Below are 17,491 nucleotides of genomic sequence, written 5' to 3' on the forward strand. Positions count from 1 at the left end.
GCAGAGATGGGAAGGGGAGAGCCAGTACCAGTGAGCAATGAATAGAATTAAACCTCTTTTGCCTCCACTCTTTTATCCACACTGATTAATTTTCTTTCACTATAAATATGCCTTTTTTTTTTTTCCAGAAATGGTATTTTAGGCAAACAGTGAAATTTCTAACCAAGGAAGGTTTATGCCACGCTGTAATGTCCTCAGTGAACATGCCCAAAGCAGTGCCGAACACGGCATCCCGACTTGGGTGCCAAGGTCCTGCATCGCAGATGGGCCACCCCAACCCCACCGCTTCAGGCAATGAGCCACTGTCCCCTAACTGCCTGGCAGCGGGGGCTGCCCAGGAGCTGGCAAAACGACTCGCATGCTGCCACTGCTGCCCTCACTGGCAGGTCAGAAGCATGCGTGGTGACTGGTGGCATCACAGATGGACAACCTTCCCTTTTTATTAGGAGCCAAGGGATGCAAGTGACATATTGAGCCCCGGCTCTCAAGGTGGCCTGCTGCCCCAGGAGCATCAGGACTGCTGCAGAAGGAGCCCAGGTATCCGTGACGGTGCCCTGGGGCTCTTTCAGGTGAGTACCGACAGCACGAGATAAAAAAGGGGGCTTCAAAAACAAACAGTGGGAGACCTTTATTGCAGTCATCCTCTTGCCTTGCAAATGTGCCTGTTTTGGCACTCATTGCGTTTGTATTTTTGAAGTTCCAGTGGAAGACACGATATAAAGCCAGAATAACACAGTTTAATCTGCAGAAGTTTTACATCCTTTACAGGGGATTAAAAAGAAAGCCCATAAAGGGAGGCTGCAGGAAACTGTGTTACTACATTTTTACCAGAGGGTAACAGAGGCAGAGAGGCAGATCCAGCAACAAAGAAAGGTGTCAGCACAGTCCTGCAATGCCTAACCGCTAGCTGGATACTGCTAGCCTAACCACAGAAGAAAATGTGAGGAACCACAGCTAAGGTCTCCTGGTGCCTGGTCTGGTGTCTTTACCACACCTCTAGAGGCACACACATCAGTTTCCTGATTATTGCACTTCTAGGTGAATTTTGTCATCAAATCATCTGAGTTTTAGGATTTTTTCCTAGGTGGCACAACTCTGTATGCCAGCCCTTAGCATCCCAAGGTCCTCCTGCCCCTTGCTGGGGCTTGGGAACATCACGAGGCGTCAACCACAAGGAGCAATTTTGCAGCAGGCAGCCTTGATAACGGTGGTATTATTCACTCCCTCTATTCATCACTGATGGATGGGATCGCAGCACAAGACAAGAATATTATCCTATTCCCTCTGAATCTATTACCAGGCCCTATTACACACAAGCAGCTGAAGATGATTATAGTGTATACTTGCATTTCATTAAAGTTACTCTCAGTTCTTCTCTGCGAGGTTAAATTGGAGATTACCTCAATGAAGCACTTATTACAATAATTGTTTATGATACTTGTTTTACCATCTGTCTTTAATGCTGTGTAGTCCCCAGCTGAATATGTAACTTTACACCCAATAACCAAGCAGATGTTACAGGTAATGGCGCACACCATCGAGGCCCTACAGCACAAGTAACTTTTGTCTGTGGTCTCCCAGCCCTTCCACAAGCCAGCCAGCAGCGATTGCTGCCCGAGAGCCTGCTCTTCCTAGCAACTAAGAGTACCAGTCATAAAACCCACCAGGACATTCCCTGAAGTCAATGCTACTTCACACCTGAACACGTCGCTTGGTCTCAGCCCTAAGCTTGACTGCCCCAAGGAGCAAAAGTTCTCCAGGTGCTATGTAGCATCAGCAAAGATGTTCCAAAGCTTGTGACCATTTTTCTACTGGAAAATGTCAGCCATCAAAAGAAAAATTGTCAAAGGTAAGTCGGGATTTGTAACAGTGGCAAAATCTGAGGAGGAAAGTCTATCACAACTAGGCCGACTGATACTCCCTTTTGCACAGCAGTTATTACGTGCGATCAGAGTCGAGTGGCTCATGCAAACATATGGCAATGACGTTTTTCCTATTCTCCTTCCTCCCTCTCCAGGGAAATGTTGGGCACAACGGTTTTGTGGACTGCCAGGAAACAGGAGCATGTAGTGCTTCGCGAGATGTGTTACGGAGTCGTATGCAAAGAGCTTCTCCACGTAAACGCAGAAAGGGGCCACTAGCAGGGAGACCATAGCTGCTCTCCTCCCTCCCTTGAAGGGGATGCTCCCTTCTAGATGAGAGAAATGAAGGGAATATGCAACAATGACTTAATTCATCCCCCACATCCATCCCAGCAGCGAGGAGGAAAACGGGAAGAAATAAACAGATAGCAGTGGGAAAGGATATATATGTCCTTAGGCCTCCCACATTCCAGCAGTCAGACAGACAAGTGCACCAATGTCATTTACCTCTGAGACAGAGCAGTTGAGCTGGAAGATCTGCCCTTCTCCTTCAACCTGCCGCACACAGAGTTTGCATACCAGCTCCAGGGTATTCAGGCTGAACCTTTCCAGCGTGAAGGTGCAGTGCAGGTTCCTCTGGCATCCACTCCAGATGTGGTAAAAGGGAATCTCCTGCAGGAGGAAAGCAAAAACAAGTATAGTCAGGGAGTGATGTGGGACCAGGATGTGGATGCTATATGACCAGAGACCATGGCCTCCATGCTACTTGTCACCACAAATGGTCCAGGGAAAAAAAAGTCCATGGCATTGCAGTCTGGCACTTGGTGTTTTTTAAACACCCCTATGCGTCACTTTCTTTAAGCCTCGCTGCTAGGATCCAATGTGAATGGTTTGTGATGCTCACCTGGTATTTAGCCAGCAGTTTGCTTTTCCAGAGAGAGTGGGCAATGTCATGAATGGACAGGCGGAGGTTGTGGGTGCTTCCCTTAAAATGCAAAGCTTTGGGTTCCTCCAAAAGCTGCCCGCCCATCTGCCGCTCGAGCTGGAGGACCTCCTGCAGTATTGTGAGAACAAGAAGAAAGTAGTCAAGTTCCATCAAGACAGCACACTGGTCTTCTGATTCCTGAAGATAGACTGCTGTAGATGCTGTAACTTGTGTAATATAGAAAAAACGCAGAGTTGTTTTTCTCTGTGAACCTGAATTGCACTAGTGGAGCTGAGTATAACCCCCTCACCCTCATCATACAGCAGCAGCTCAGCAGGGATGCAGGCACCCACGTCTCCTTTGGGAGACACACCATTAGATGACATGTCCTATAAGCAGAAAGCTTAATTGCATGCAATTATATTGAACACAAAGACTTTGCATTCCCACACTGTTTCAATAGGGAAATATATCAGTCTTCTCCATTGCTTACCAAACTGGACATCTAATGGTAGCTTTAATATTTTGCTTTTTAGAAGCTCTTATTTGCATAGGTCCTGCTGATACGGGATCTGCACATACTGCTGGTCAACTTGTGGCCTCCTGGCAAACGGCTCCATGACAGAGCGGTACAGGACATAACAGATGCGTACTCTGAGACTAACCGTCAAGCGGGATGGTTTCAAAATGAGAGCAAGACACTGTGATGGAGCATGTTGTACATCGAATACATAAGTTCGGAGTTACTGAAATATTGATCTTGTAATTAAAAGCTAGTAAGCCAAGAGCCTGGTCATTTTCTGCAGCTAAAAACAAATATACGCCTGTAACTAATGAGAACACAGTGGGCTGTTGCCTATAAACAGCCTAATTGCAGTCCACATGAAGAAACAAACCAACACAGTCAAACTCAGTCATATTTAATGCCCACCAACCAACCAGTCTCACGTGGCCGAAGCCAAGTACATACACAGTGAGCACGCTCAAGAACTATGCAGGCACATGAAATCAGGATGCTGCTCCAGACCAACTAAAGGAGCTTCTATTGTAGCTAAGCGCAAAACAAGCTACTCTTGATCTCTTTCAGGATCTAGTTAGCATAAAAGAAAAGCCCCTGTCCCTGGTGAGCCCAGTACCTGGCAGATCCTGCAGCTAAAATGATGTTTGTTTATCAGCCATTAGAGGAAAAGAAACAAAATCAGGAAACCTTTTAGATTACGGTTATGCCAATAAATCAGTTCCAGCTTCTTTCCAGTGCCCCCTAATTACCTCGTCAAGATGTCTAAAGAGCAATCGATAGTAATTATCTGATTACTATAGATCTTCATTATGTCCAAATTACCTCCCTGGAAGGGCCAGCAAACGACTCGTGGCATCGCGTGAGCTCATTGCAGACGCCACCTCCCAGGCACGCGGGGCGGGAGGAGCCGAGCGACCGCTCCTGCCCGTGCTGTGCCAGCCCTGGGAGCCACGCTACTGTGGGAAAAACATGGCAGCGTGATGCTGCACCGTCCCACCCACCAGATCTGGGTGTCTAGCTTCAATATCCCACTTGCGGTAACCACCCCTGTTCACCGTAGCCCCTCTACATGCTCTGACTGCAGGATATCGAGCAGCTCATGCTTCTCTCATGCCGCCCAGCTAATTAATTCAGAATTACTTCAGAGTCATGACTCCCACAGCTCTTCAGACCTGCAGGCTGGCTCTAGCCTTATGGCATTTTATTCGGAGCAGCACTTCTCCCGCTGGCTGGTGCCTCTATGCCCTCCTGAGCCGAAAACTGGCCTGTGCGTTGCTCGCCCCACACAAATGTGACTCCAGCCAACCTCCCCATCGCCTCTCACCACCCCTGTGAGCTGGCACTTACGCCCTTGCACCCTTCCTAGGAGAAGGAGCAGTGTAACATGTTGCTCCATCATTAATGCCACCAGGACAACCACAATATTCAGAGAGGATTTCCTCCTTAACGGGGCAGAAGAAAGCAACAGTGATCAGTCTAAGCCCTTGGCTTTCTCTGTTAGAGGGAAAAATGCGCATTAAATAACCGAGAGATCATATGCCTGTTATGCCTTTTTTCCTCTCCTTTGGAGGACAGTTACTGCGCAGCACGAGGAAGCTTGGGGGATGCCACCCTGCTACAGCCTGAAATCATTCACTTGCCCCTGGTGTGCGAGGCTGCTCAGCCCCCGCCACACTGCCACACACAGCTCATGGAGCAGGTTGGATGAGGCTTTGGGCAACCTGGTGTAGTGGAGGGTTTCCCTGCCCATGGCAGGGGGGTTGGAACTAGATGATCTTTGAGGTCCCTTCCAACCCAAACCATTCTATGATTCTATGATTCTACGACCTCAATGTCAAAGCCATACGTGAATAAACAGATGAGAATAAAGGAGCTGGATTTCTTTATAGTTACCACATTACTACTTTCTTTTTTTACAGCAGACTAGCTCGAGCATCCCCTTCAAAACACAAAAATCAGCCTTAAAAAAGAGGCCAGTGCTCAAGGTCGTTGCTACCCTTGTCTTTCCCCAAAAAGTGGTTTTGTGACCATCCCACCCGAGCGGCTTGGGACCCTGCAGGGCAGAGGCTGCTGCAGGCGAGATCAGCGCTGAGCCCACCACTCCGCAGCCCCCAGGAACCCCGCCAAGCTGCTCCCACAATAACTGAGCCTTATTGATGACAAGTCATTACGCTTCCCTACTGTACTGCGGGCACCGGCAGTTCGGCAGCGAGAGCTTACTCTGCATGACGAGAGGAAAAGCCTGCTGGATAAACACAGCACTGTGTGCAAGACTGCAACTGCTTGTCTTCCTTTGGTGGCTGTTAGGACACATTCAGCATATGGCACACTCATTGCTAGTCGTAAATAATAACAGAATGCATTCGGTCGCCTATTAAAACACACACATAATCCCCTACAAATGCTCTTCCAAACCTCAGACATCCCAATATGGGAACATTTCACACTGCTCCTCCCTCCCCTTGCCATGTCTTGCCTGGAGCAGCCAGCCCCAAGACACCGAGATGGTGCAGCTGGTGCCTCGCTTGCTGCCTCCAACTTTTCCACCCTCTCCAAATTACTTTTAACCTCAGGACCTGCTGGCCCAGCCCCGTCCGCACAGCCAGAAGTAATTGCCTAGTGAATGCCTTCCCCTACGGCAATATGGCAGTGCCAAGGACCTCTTCCTGGCATAGCCAGGGCTGCTGTGGTACCAGCTGTTGTGAAAGCATGCAGCAAACACTGCAACCTTTTTTTCTTTCTAAACAGTCACAGTTTGACTCTACACAACACCATTGCAGAGGGCTGGTTTGTACTCACTGGATCATACACATCAATCCGTGCTCAACCCTCTCATCTACAGCTAGTTTACTAGGTTAGATTTTCTTAAAACATCTTCCCCAGACCTTTCATTTCCAGAAAAGCGCAATCAGTAAGTTCGTGAGCAACTGTATGTGGCCAGCAAGTACGTGTTCTTGTTCTCCTGTAAACCACCAGCTAGCTGGGTCTTGAACCCCATGGGTGGCCTTCCAGCCTTGGGGTAGATGTGCCAAAAAGAAGAAAATTAAAATGCACGTACTTTGCTGTAGAAAAGCAGTAGATACGAGTGGGACAGTGGCCACCCAGCTTTTCTCACCTTTCCCAACCAAATCACAAGCTCACTTTGAGCTCTACCTGCAGCAGAAGTTTCTCAGGTGAAAGACGGTCCCTCCATCTTGCTCAGCGCCTCTCCTGATCCCTTCTGCTATCGCACCGAGTCGAATTAACGTTATCTCACAATGTTCCCCACAGTCTATTAGAAGCAAACCAACAGCTCTTGAGTAACACCTAATCGAATTCCCCCAGCTCTGACTGCATTAGCTGTCTGCCCAAGGCCAGCTCTGACCCACTTATTATTACCTCAGGCCTTGATGATTCCACGGAAAATTGTATTATGCAGCGCAGGCATAAAACCATCAGGACTTTTGCAGTGCGATCACTGCAAAAGATCCTTTTCACTTTTTTTAAAGAGGAAAAACAAAAGGGAAATCAGACCGGGGAAAACAATTGTTTCTAAAATCCTGATAACACCAAGGCATTGACAGAGGCCAAGCTCTCAGGCGCTGCTCAGACAGAACTGTGAAGTCACGATACGCCTGCTTCGACCCTTCTACTTTACTGCCTTCCTTACATGTAGCAAAAGAGCGTCCCCCCAGCAAAGCCCAGGCAGGCAGCCCTCCATATCTGACAGTATTGAGGAGGAAATCAGGGTGTGCCACTCACACTGATGGAAGTCACTGCTCTGAAAAGCACAAACATCTCCCAGCCGGTGCGTGTGGGTTTGAATCTCAATAATTCCCGTGCGGAGCTGAGGAAACCAAAGCACATACAGCACCAGGATGACTCTGCTTAGAGTCAGGCTTTGAACTCATTTAGCTGCCAAGAGGCGTTTAGCAAGTTGCAGTGGCTACGATTAAAGAAAAAAACCCCACCTTTTAATAACCTCCATTCTTACTCGTGCAGTCAGAGCAACATGTTTCATGAGTGCATCTATTATAGATACCTGTATAAATACAGGTATTTGTAAGGAGAAATGGCAAGCATGGTTATCTATCTGCTCATCTGTACGTGGTGAGTGTGTGTTTGTGTGCATGCCAGAATTACGCAGTGAGAATAAGGTTATATAGTTTGAGACAGCAACAGCTTTGGTTTATTTTAGTTGCAAATTCCCAACACAAAAAGCTGCGCGCGAAGAGGTGTAATAAAGCAGTATGGAAGCAGGCAGTGATTAACAGCCCAGAAGCTTCTTTCATCATTATCAACTATTTACAAAGAAGCATTTATGTTTCCCCATCTCTGGGGAGCTGGCACTTAGCATTAAAAATACATGAATAACGAATGAAGCCCCGTGTACCTTATGGCCTTTTAATAATGCAAAAATCTTAGGATTCAGGATATGATACAGGTAAACAAAGGAAAAAAGACTGGTGGGTGGAAAATAGTGTGAGATCCCTACGCAATGGACAATTTATAACGTGTGGAGTTTAAACTGTAAAACAGCAGCTTGTTGTCAAGCTGCTCTTCTAATGGGAAAAATAACTCAGGAAGCAGAATACATGGAGCAGAGTGTCTAGTCACCACTGTGATGGCAGTACTGTGAGAGCTGGAGAAGGAGAGGGAAAGCAAGCGAGAGAGCAACAGCACCTTAAGGGCATCCTGCGTGTCATCGAGGCAGTAGACCCGGATGCTGTACTCCAGCGACGAGCAGGACAGTGGTCCAAAGATGGCCAGTTTGAGACGTTTGGCTGCTGCTTTGGTGATTGACTGTCCCACCAAGGCATACGTGCTGAGGGTTTCTGTCAGGATATGGCAGGCCTCTGGGTCCAGCTGGATATAGCATGGAGTGGTGAAGTTTTCCTCCCCGACCACCACCACATCCTAAGGGAGAAAGAGACCAAGTTAGAGCTCCCAACCCCTGAGAGCTGCTCTCCTTTCAGACAGCAATGCCCCTTTCGAGCCTGGACGATGCACAAAGTCCTTGCTCTTTGCACCTCAGATTAATCAAGATTTAAAATTCCTGCTTCTGGCTTTTTTGCTGCACAGGCACAGGGAGGGGATGATTCCACCTCGCAGGAATGTGCAGGCACACCAGGGGGATGCTGGTGGTGATGATGGTGGTAGAACCCTCCTCCTGTCTTCACTCTCTAAGACTTGTAACTCTTTACTTTGGGCCCTGCAGCAGCTTTGAAAACCCTGGGCAGAGTTAGGCAAATAATGAAAATATCATTAATACTTAATTGAAAAAGATACTGTAGAAGTAATAATTCAGTGACCATGATTTAACATCAGTAGTTGCAGATGTGTTGAAGAAATAACTGCCCTTTGCTTCCTAAGCACAACAACAAGGAGTTACAAAAAATCAAGGAAGAGGAGTAACCTCTAAAATGGCCAAATGCCACATCTACATGAAATATCACCTGCTGCTTCATCGGAATAATCCTCCATGACGAGACTGCAGGGTGAAGAAAAAAAAAAAGACATACAGCCAGGATGCAGACAACCTTCCCACCCTGCGCGTAAAGGAAAACAGCTCTCCTGCTCATTTCTCCATTCAACCCTGCACGTAACATCCTGCACGCGAGACAAGCTGCTCTGAATGGCTTTGAGAGAGAGCAGAAGCGGAAAGGCAGCGGCGGATGACGGCCGCCTCTTGCAAAGCCACCACGCGCCGCACGATGCTCGGCACAACTCGTCCGTTTCGCCCCCGCTGCCTGCGGGTCTGCAGCACAACGTACACATCTGGCGGCTGAGCAGCGTGGGCTCTGTGAAATTTGGCATTCAGCTCGGGCGCCCTGTTCTCAGGAAAGGCAGACGGGCCATGTTTGCCGGGGTGCCACAATCGTTCTGGAAGGCAAGGGGCTGCTGCGCTGGCACCAGAGCGTGCACACGGCCGGCAGAGCAACTGCTCCATCAAGGGCAGGAGGAGGACGGAGGAGAAAAGGAAGAGGTGCCAGTAACACACAGGCACAAATAAGGAACATATGTGCGGTGCCAAGAGTCAGGCTGGTGGGGTGCAGATTAGTTGGCCAGACAGACCCGCGTTCGCTGCATGTTCCCTCCCAGCGTGAGGAAGAGCCGGTGCCACAGGCAGGGGACAAAAGCAAGAGTGTTTAGAAGGCAGTGCCGGACACAATTCTCTTGCTGCTGTCAGCCCAAAAGCCACCCTGCCCTCATTAAACCTACCAGTATGAGAAGGTGCCCTTGCCAAATCAATTACGTGAGACCAAACTGGTGGCAGCAGGTACCTAGGAGCACAGAGCTGAAGAGGAAGGCTCTGCCAGGATGGCCCAGCCTTGCTGAAAGTATCACTTTATGCTCCAGTTACGGTGGAAGATCCTTCTGCCACCCTGCCCTGGGGCATCCACCTGCTGCACTACTGGCAAGGAACCACCCCAGGCTCCCACCCAGCCTGCGCTGCCCAGCAATACTTGTTCAGCTCCCCAGTTAATGGGGTGCAGAGTTGGGTCCTGGCCGTGTGAACTGAATCAAAACGATGCTCCACCAACATGTTAGGAAGGAAAAAGAAAAGTAAGGCCTATAAATTTTATTAAGCTGGCTGATGTCTTGATGCTGAGGCAGTTAATTTGCTGCATTATTTTCACTCCCTTGAAAACAGGCTATAAACCAGGAACAAACAAAATGCAAAAAACATTTCCTTATTTCTAGAATTGAGTCAGAAATTATTTTCAGCCATTGTTTTTTATTTTGCCTTTTTTCTTCCTTCTCTCCCCGTGACTTTGGCACAACGTCCTACCACCACCGAAAGCTCAAGTGTCAAAATCCCGTGATAAAGCCTATTTAATGGAAAATAGTCAGAACTAGGAAGCACCAAACTGCCCTGAGACAGTGTCTCTGTATAGGCACTGGGCAGCTTAGATACCTGGTGCACTCTTGCCCACCTGCAGCAGCCATGCACCTCACACGGCCAACCCAGAATACAGGCACCCTGGTTCAGAAAGGCAGCTGAAGGATAAGCAGAGAGCCCTGCACGCAGTGGCTGGAGCTCCGGAGCCTCACCTCCCACGGCCCCTGGGCAGCCTGGTGCTTCAGCTGGATCTGCCAGTCCTCCGTGTTCGGTTCCGCGCAGTGGTGCATGGTTAAAATGACGGGGCGGGTTAGCAGGGCTCCTGGTGGGCCACAGCTCACCACCGGCGTCAGCAGGGTTTGGCTGTCTTCTACAGGCGGCCTGGCAAGGAGGCAGAGAGATAGAGACGTTAAGTGAGCTGAAAACGGCCAAAAAGTATGTTCAGGTATATAAAAATAAAAAACTCTTCTCTTAAAATAAAAAGCCTGCTCAAGCAAAGACTGGATGGGGGGGTGGTTGTTTTGTTGTTTTTAAAATCCCAAAATGATGTGGGTTTTTTTTTCCTAAATATCACTCATTTGTTAAAATGCAGGTTTAGATGGCAGCAAATTATAGACCACACTTGCTGAGCACCCTCCACTCTGAAGGACTCCCGCAGACCATGATGCAGAGGCTTCATTGCACCGACTGCCGAAATGTGGCCGCTGCCACGTTTGGCAGTTGTTTAGTAGCACACAAAAATGAGCAGCGGCTTTTGTAAACACCACGTGTGAGAATCATTTACTGCCTGGATAGGGATAACTGAAGAAGAGAGGAAAAGAATTAACTAATGAGCATATCTGAAATCTCCTAAGTGGTATACAGCACATCTGAGACGTGCAGTTTGGGTTCAGACCCATCACCAAATCCACTAATACTCCGTTTTACTTGAAAGACATTCAGATCTACCAGAATGGCTGTTGCAAATAAGCCTGTGGGGTGCAGATGTTACTGGCGGTGAGGGAGAAAGGGCGAAGGGATGGTAAGGAATAGGGCAGAGAGCAAAACACACTCGCAAAGTCTGAGATTTCTAGTGATAACGCAGAGCTGTTCAGTTAAAAACATGGGTATTGTCCAGCACACTTGCTGCCAGTCACTAGGAATGGGTGATATGGGAAATCAAATAAATATTTAGGACACATTGCATATACTGCGGTTCGTAAATGATAGTGCGTGCGTGTGTGTGTGCGCACGCGTGTGCATGTGTAAACTATCCCAGACCAACTGCTGAGGAGCTTAAAAACAGAGGAAGCATGAATGACTTTAACTATCCCGACATCTGGTGTATGACAAATACAGCTGAATGTCTCTCATCAACTGCCTCTCGAAATAATACAGAGGACAAATTCATGATCCAGAAACCAAACGGGACACTAAAAGTGTTCGATGTGATCTACACTTAAACTCCAGACCGGCCCACGGGACCATGCAGCCTCCACTCCGGCTAACAGTTCAACCCCTTGTTCCATGTATAAATACTTGCATTTATACTTAGATTGGTTTATAATGGAATTAGTTGAGACAACATTAAATACTGTTAATTTCTGCAAGTCTTTGCCTCTACTAAAAGAAAGAGCAAAAAAAAAAAAAGTAGCCATAATCTTAGATAAAATTTTCAATGAGGAGGACAGAAGCTGTTTTGATATCCAATTTATTGCACTTATTCTGGCTACTGCAAAGATATGTCCACAGGCACCTCCTAATTTTGCCCACCTTAATTCTCCCTGAATAATTCATTAATCCCTCAGAAAATGAAAGACAAACTTTTGAGAGATCCTTTTTCAAAGTGGGAAGAAGGCATTTTTGAAAAGTCTCTCTTTTTGATACAAATGTTGTGGGAGGTTTTTGTAACATTTGAGGGGAAAAAAAAGGTCCAGCATAGAAAAGTTGAAATCTATGCAAATCAGTAAATCCAGATGATATGCATCTGTGGAAATTAACTGACGAGTTTACTAAATGACTTAACAATTGTTTCTGAAAAGCCATGGACTGGAAACAAACAGCTGCGATAGCTGCTTTTCAAAAAAGATGTAAAATATAACAATCTGGACAGCTACGTGTATTATGCTGGTTATTTTAGCTTCACAAACAGTACATAAAAGAAATTAAACACTAGCAATAGAGTACCTAGTCCAGTTTCTCTTGCATATTGTGGGGATCTCTGGATTCAGATTAAGAAGATTAGGGATCACCCTCTTGCAAGACTGAATTGAATAAACCATTGGGGAGATTTTGAATAAAATCTTGCTTCATTTTCAGACTCATTTACTTCAGGTTCTTTTTCATAAAAAGAAACAAGAAGCTTAAAAAACACTCACAATGTGGTGGTGGTTTTCAATGGTCACCTACCTTGTGCAGTAATGGATATCTGAACACTCTCCTATAGTCTAATTCAAGAAATTTTAAAAAAAAAAAACATAATGGCTTATGAGAAAGATCTTTCAAAATTACAATATTTGTCTAGAAAAATACAGATATAACAAACTATAGACTTAATCATCTGGTTAACCTAACTTCATCTAACAGGCTACTGACCCATGAAGAAAGTAGGAAAAAAATACAAGTTATCATAGTTTTTTGGACTGAATTACAAAACCAGCAGTCAAAAAGAATATAGGAGGAATATATCATGATTGCCATAAAAAAAAAAAATCATACAGTGCCTTTTAGATGAAAAATGAGTTAAAATTGACAAGAATCCGAGCACTGATGCATGCGGTTAAAAAAAGCCAAAAGGTCATTAAAATAGTACGGTACTGATAAATCATACAGCCTAAAGTTGTCTCAACGTAAAATTAAGTTTAGTCACTGCTCCGTGACAAAATTTTGTTAGCTGTTAAATTTCAGAACTCCGATGGAGGGTACGATTCTGTGCTGCAACTTTTTATATCCGATTAGCACAAGTATAAAAGATGATGCAGAACACGAAGCCGGGCGATGCTCCAGACTGCACACTCAGCAAGTGAGATGGGAAGCGGATACAGGCATACAATCGACATGCAAAAAATAGCAAAGCTTAGTATTTTTTTTGCCAACTTTGGTAAACAGCATCTTTGTCACCAGACTTATGAGATTTATTGCCAAGTGGATGAGATATGCATGCTCTTGACTTGGGTATTTATGATACAGGAAAACCTGATGAGTGAAGAGTAAAAAAAACCGGTCAGTTGCGGGGGTGCTTGACGTTGCAGTCCCAAATTGCCAACCAGGCACGCATCCGAGTCCAGCACCCCAAAGTTACTGATCGCTGCCAGTCCTAGTGACTCTCCACCATCCACTTCATGCAGATAAAGCTTTTAAAAACTGAGATATTGCAGAGAAGTTCTCCAGTGGTGTGGAACAGGGGTCAGTGTCACTGAACATGTGAAATCTCGGCTCTACTGAAGTCCATGCTAAACCTCTCTCTGACTACTGAGAGGCCAGGATTTCTACTCACAATGTGGAAGACAATGTAAATAGCAACACAATTATTAAATTTACAGATAACAATGAATAAGAATTTTTACGAGTAACAATGAGAGCCAGAAAATCATGCAAAAGATCCAGAGAGGGTAAAAATACAAGTAGGAAATAAAATCCTATTAATTGTACAGCAGCTCAGGCTGCTGGAGCAAAACAAATTCCAAACATAGTTATTTAGTAGCAAAGAAAGCAATAAAAGTGAGAAAGAGCTCAGGTGAGCTTACTGCAACGCAACAGGCGTCTACTTGTATCGTGACACAGAGGCAAAAAGCAAATCTGATTTCTGGGGCTGTGTGGGACAAGGCATGTCAGAGCACGCTGAGGTGATACTCCCTTTCCTACCCAGCTCTAATGCGACTGCAGGTAGCTGGGTGTTTGGGGACTGGAGTGAGATCTCGGAAATAAACACCTGAAACCCGAAGGAATGAGGCTAAACCATGCAATGGCACATGCAGCAGAGAGGTACCCTATGATAACTGACAGGAAAAAGGAAAAAAAAACCTCTTGACAGATCCTTTCTTATTTCTCACTGTTTCCAATTTCCATTTTAAAACAAAAGGATTACACCTTACTATAGCTAATGAGAACAGAAACAGATGCAGTAGACAAGATGTATTATACGAGAGATATTAATCTTTCTGCTTCAAGGCATAAACCCAACACTAATTGATGGAATTAGTAAACAACAAATTCCCCTGAAGACAAGTTATTGTGTAGTCATCCATTACGAGCAATTTTCTTCCTTCTCCTGGAACAGGTGATGCAGCAACAGCAAAGTCAGGATCTTGGTGTAAACGAGCGCCTGTTGTGATCGAGTACTGCAATTTCTGTGTTATAGATCGCAGGAGATCCAGCACAAACACACACACAGGGGAGCATACAGATAAAGCAAAAAGACCTATGAGCAGACATCTTCAAAACTGTGGGCCAGAACCCACTTTTAGGCTGTTATTGAAAAAAGAACCCCAGACCCCAGAAAACCCACCCACATGTGCTTCACTTTAGGCTTGTAGCAGTCTTGGGACAACTCATCAGATGAGACTGGGCCTTCAGATGTATGTCTCCAAAGTCACTTCACTGCACGCAAAAGAGGTGGTTTTGTTTTACAAAGATCTGACTGCAACTAAAATCCAATCCTCTGTTTAGCACTGATACTAAAACGCACTAACAGTAACTGAAAGGTCTTCAGACATTTTTAGATGTTGTCCCATCTCGCACTGTGGGATAAAAGTCAACTTTCATTAAAAAGCAGACAAACTTTTACCCACTATATCTGGTCCCTTCACAATCAAATTTGTGTTTTTAATGGGATTACTCATTCGAAACTATCTCCCTGTAATAAGCCAGACCGTATTCATTAAGGTAGCTGTCAGACAGCAGATGTGAGCACAACTAGAGAAATCTCTGCTCCTCAGTGGACCTACGTTGCGCTCCCTGGCACTGTATGTAGACGTTACAGGCAATCACAGCAGCTCAGGAAGCACAGGACGGAGCAGGGAGAGAGGAATGGCAAACTCACAGCAACAGATGGCAACCCTTCCACACAGCTTAGCCAAAAGTCAGAGGGAAGATATTTTATTTCTCCTCTCATTGCAGGGGCTTTATTTTTAATATGTGTTCCTTAATTTTCAAACTTAATATTCTTGACTGACCCTGGTTCTCCTGTCAGCCTATCTTTAGAAGGAGAATGATCTGAAAAGTTTTCCGCCCCTTTTGCTCATGATCTGTTGTGGTTTTTTCCATTATTTTATTTTGATTTTTTCAATAATAATGACTGACACTTCATGAAATTGTCTTCTGGAGTTGCAAAGCAATTTCATTTATGCAACTGAGATACAGAAAGAAGGTGGAGAAATGAGACATGGAAGACTTCAATTACTTTTACTTTGCACCACTAAGCTTAGAGTCTACTGGTGAAAAAGGCAACATTGCTCCCTTGGATCAAACTCATTGATCAGCTGTGTGACTTTAATATAAAGTCTATATATACACTGTGAAGCCACTGATCGAAATCCTGACAAGACCCACCTGACCGTTCTCTCTTTTAAGGTAGCTAATTTGGAAGTTGCACAATTTATGTGTGCCCTCCATCAAGATCTTCAGGAGCACTGCTTGCTCTGTTCTTCAGCGTTGTCACATTTCGTGGGCATGGTGACATCCGCTCTCGTTTGCTTCATCTCCTGTGTGATGGATTATACAGGAGTGTCCTTCACTGTGCCATATTTACTGCAGTTCTTGCCTCTGATTAGAGTATGCAAGAGCAGCTCCACCTAAAGCTGTGCAAGCTCGGCAGGGGTTCACGCGGGAGCACAGGAACTGCCATACAAGATCAAGCCAGTGGTCCATCAAGGCCCAGACCCCGTCTAGCACTGACCAGTGCCAGATGTTTCCAAAAGAAGCACACAGCTCCACTAATTTAGCTCACAGCTACATTTGTTTTTTAACCCGAGGCAGTCAAGAAAATCCACAAGGCTGGAGGTTTATACTCATGCCAGTTAATTCTTAATCGTGTAAGACCTAGGCTCTTATAGATGCTCACGGGAATAGGCTCTTGCCAGGTACTGGCCACAGCAATGTGTTTATTTTATAGGTGAAACCACAGCTCAAGAAGGCACCCCTCCTTGCAAATCTCAAAGTCAGTGATACTTCCCCAGGCTAAGAGAGAGAGCATCTGATCAGTACAGAAAAAGCCAATGAGCTTCAAGAGAGAAACCTGCAGAGAGTTGCAAAATATTCTCATAGGCTTGTCATTTCTTCAGAGAGATATATCTATACACACACACATACATGCATGTGTACAAACACATAAACACATATAGATACATAGATATCCTTTTCCTCACTGTAGCTACTTCATAAAGCACATGGACCTTTCCTTGAGGTCAACATGAAATCTCTCACGCCAGCCAGACATCAGAGCCTGGCAGCTGCTTGCCATCCATTCTGCCCCCAGAGACAGGCAGAGTAAGGATGAGTTTGCAGCGCAGGAGCAGGAAAACCAGACTGCTGGAGTTTTAGTCTAGGAGAAGAGAAAACCCACTGTGCCACAAGCACACTGACATGCTTAGAGAAAACAGCTGCCTCCAAGCGGTGTTTGTTGCAAGCCATCAGAACCCCAATTCACCGCAGAAGGATAACGCTTTTAGAGTGACCCTCCTGCTCTCACATGCTTTGATGGATCTGAAAGGGAAAAACCAGATTGTCTTGGAAAGCTCTCCTGACCCATCTGCAAGGCAACACAAAGAGTGATATTACTGGGTTGTTAAGTCTCACAAATTTCTGTACTACAGGTTTCAGAGACTAACTGGGGAAACGTATTAGGAAAACAAAGAAAGGAAAAGAAAAGAGGAATTTGCGGAACTCTGAGGGATAACAGATTTACTGTTTCAGCTTGACTGTTGAGAAGTCGTTTCATATTTCTACAAACAACGTGTGAGCTAAATTTTAAGCTGCTGGAGATATGCAAGCTGTGATGGTGAGCCTCTCCGTTGCTGCACTGGTTCTATTTAGGGTAGCACTACGGGGACCACATTTTCACCTCAATGGTCGTTGTATATCAAGAAAAAGAGCCTGCCTTCATTTCTGATTATAACACCCATTTTATAGTTTCCTATACAACCCCTTCCAAACTACTTCAATACACGACAGGACTTTTCAACCCATACACATTTACACAGTGCACATGAAAACAAATATAGGGTTTCACAGGGTGTATTGAACACACTCCAGTTACCATGTGGGCACAAAAGCAAATGTCTGCAGCTACTCCTTACTGTGGACCATCACTCACTGCTGGAGCGCTGTAAGAGTGCTGCAGCAGATTTAAAAAATAATTATGCTGCACACTAACTTGTGGTACC

The 17,491-nt window shown here is 45.6% G+C and overlaps 1 protein-coding gene across 2 annotated transcripts in view; it reads right to left on the bottom strand.

The window, feature by feature from the left end:
- UNC5C (unc-5 netrin receptor C) overlaps window positions 1–17,491 on the bottom strand; it is a 260,373-nt gene that overhangs the window by 2,028 nt on the left and 240,854 nt on the right. For both annotated transcript variants that reach the window (XM_086611279.1, XM_086611278.1), the window contains 4 exons: window positions 10,343–10,511; window positions 7,970–8,203; window positions 2,767–2,916; window positions 2,370–2,534 (listed from right to left, as the gene is read on the bottom strand). In XM_086611279.1, the coding sequence (XP_086467405.1) occupies window positions 2,370–2,534; window positions 2,767–2,916; window positions 7,970–8,203; window positions 10,343–10,511 (718 nt within the window). The remainder of the gene's footprint in view (window positions 1–2,369; window positions 2,535–2,766; window positions 2,917–7,969; window positions 8,204–10,342; window positions 10,512–17,491) is intronic.

Source organism: Tauraco erythrolophus, chromosome 5 (assembly GCF_009769465.1).
Source record: "Tauraco erythrolophus isolate bTauEry1 chromosome 5, bTauEry1.pri, whole genome shotgun sequence".
In the NCBI taxonomy this organism is placed as follows: Eukaryota; Metazoa; Chordata; class Aves; order Musophagiformes; family Musophagidae; genus Tauraco; species Tauraco erythrolophus.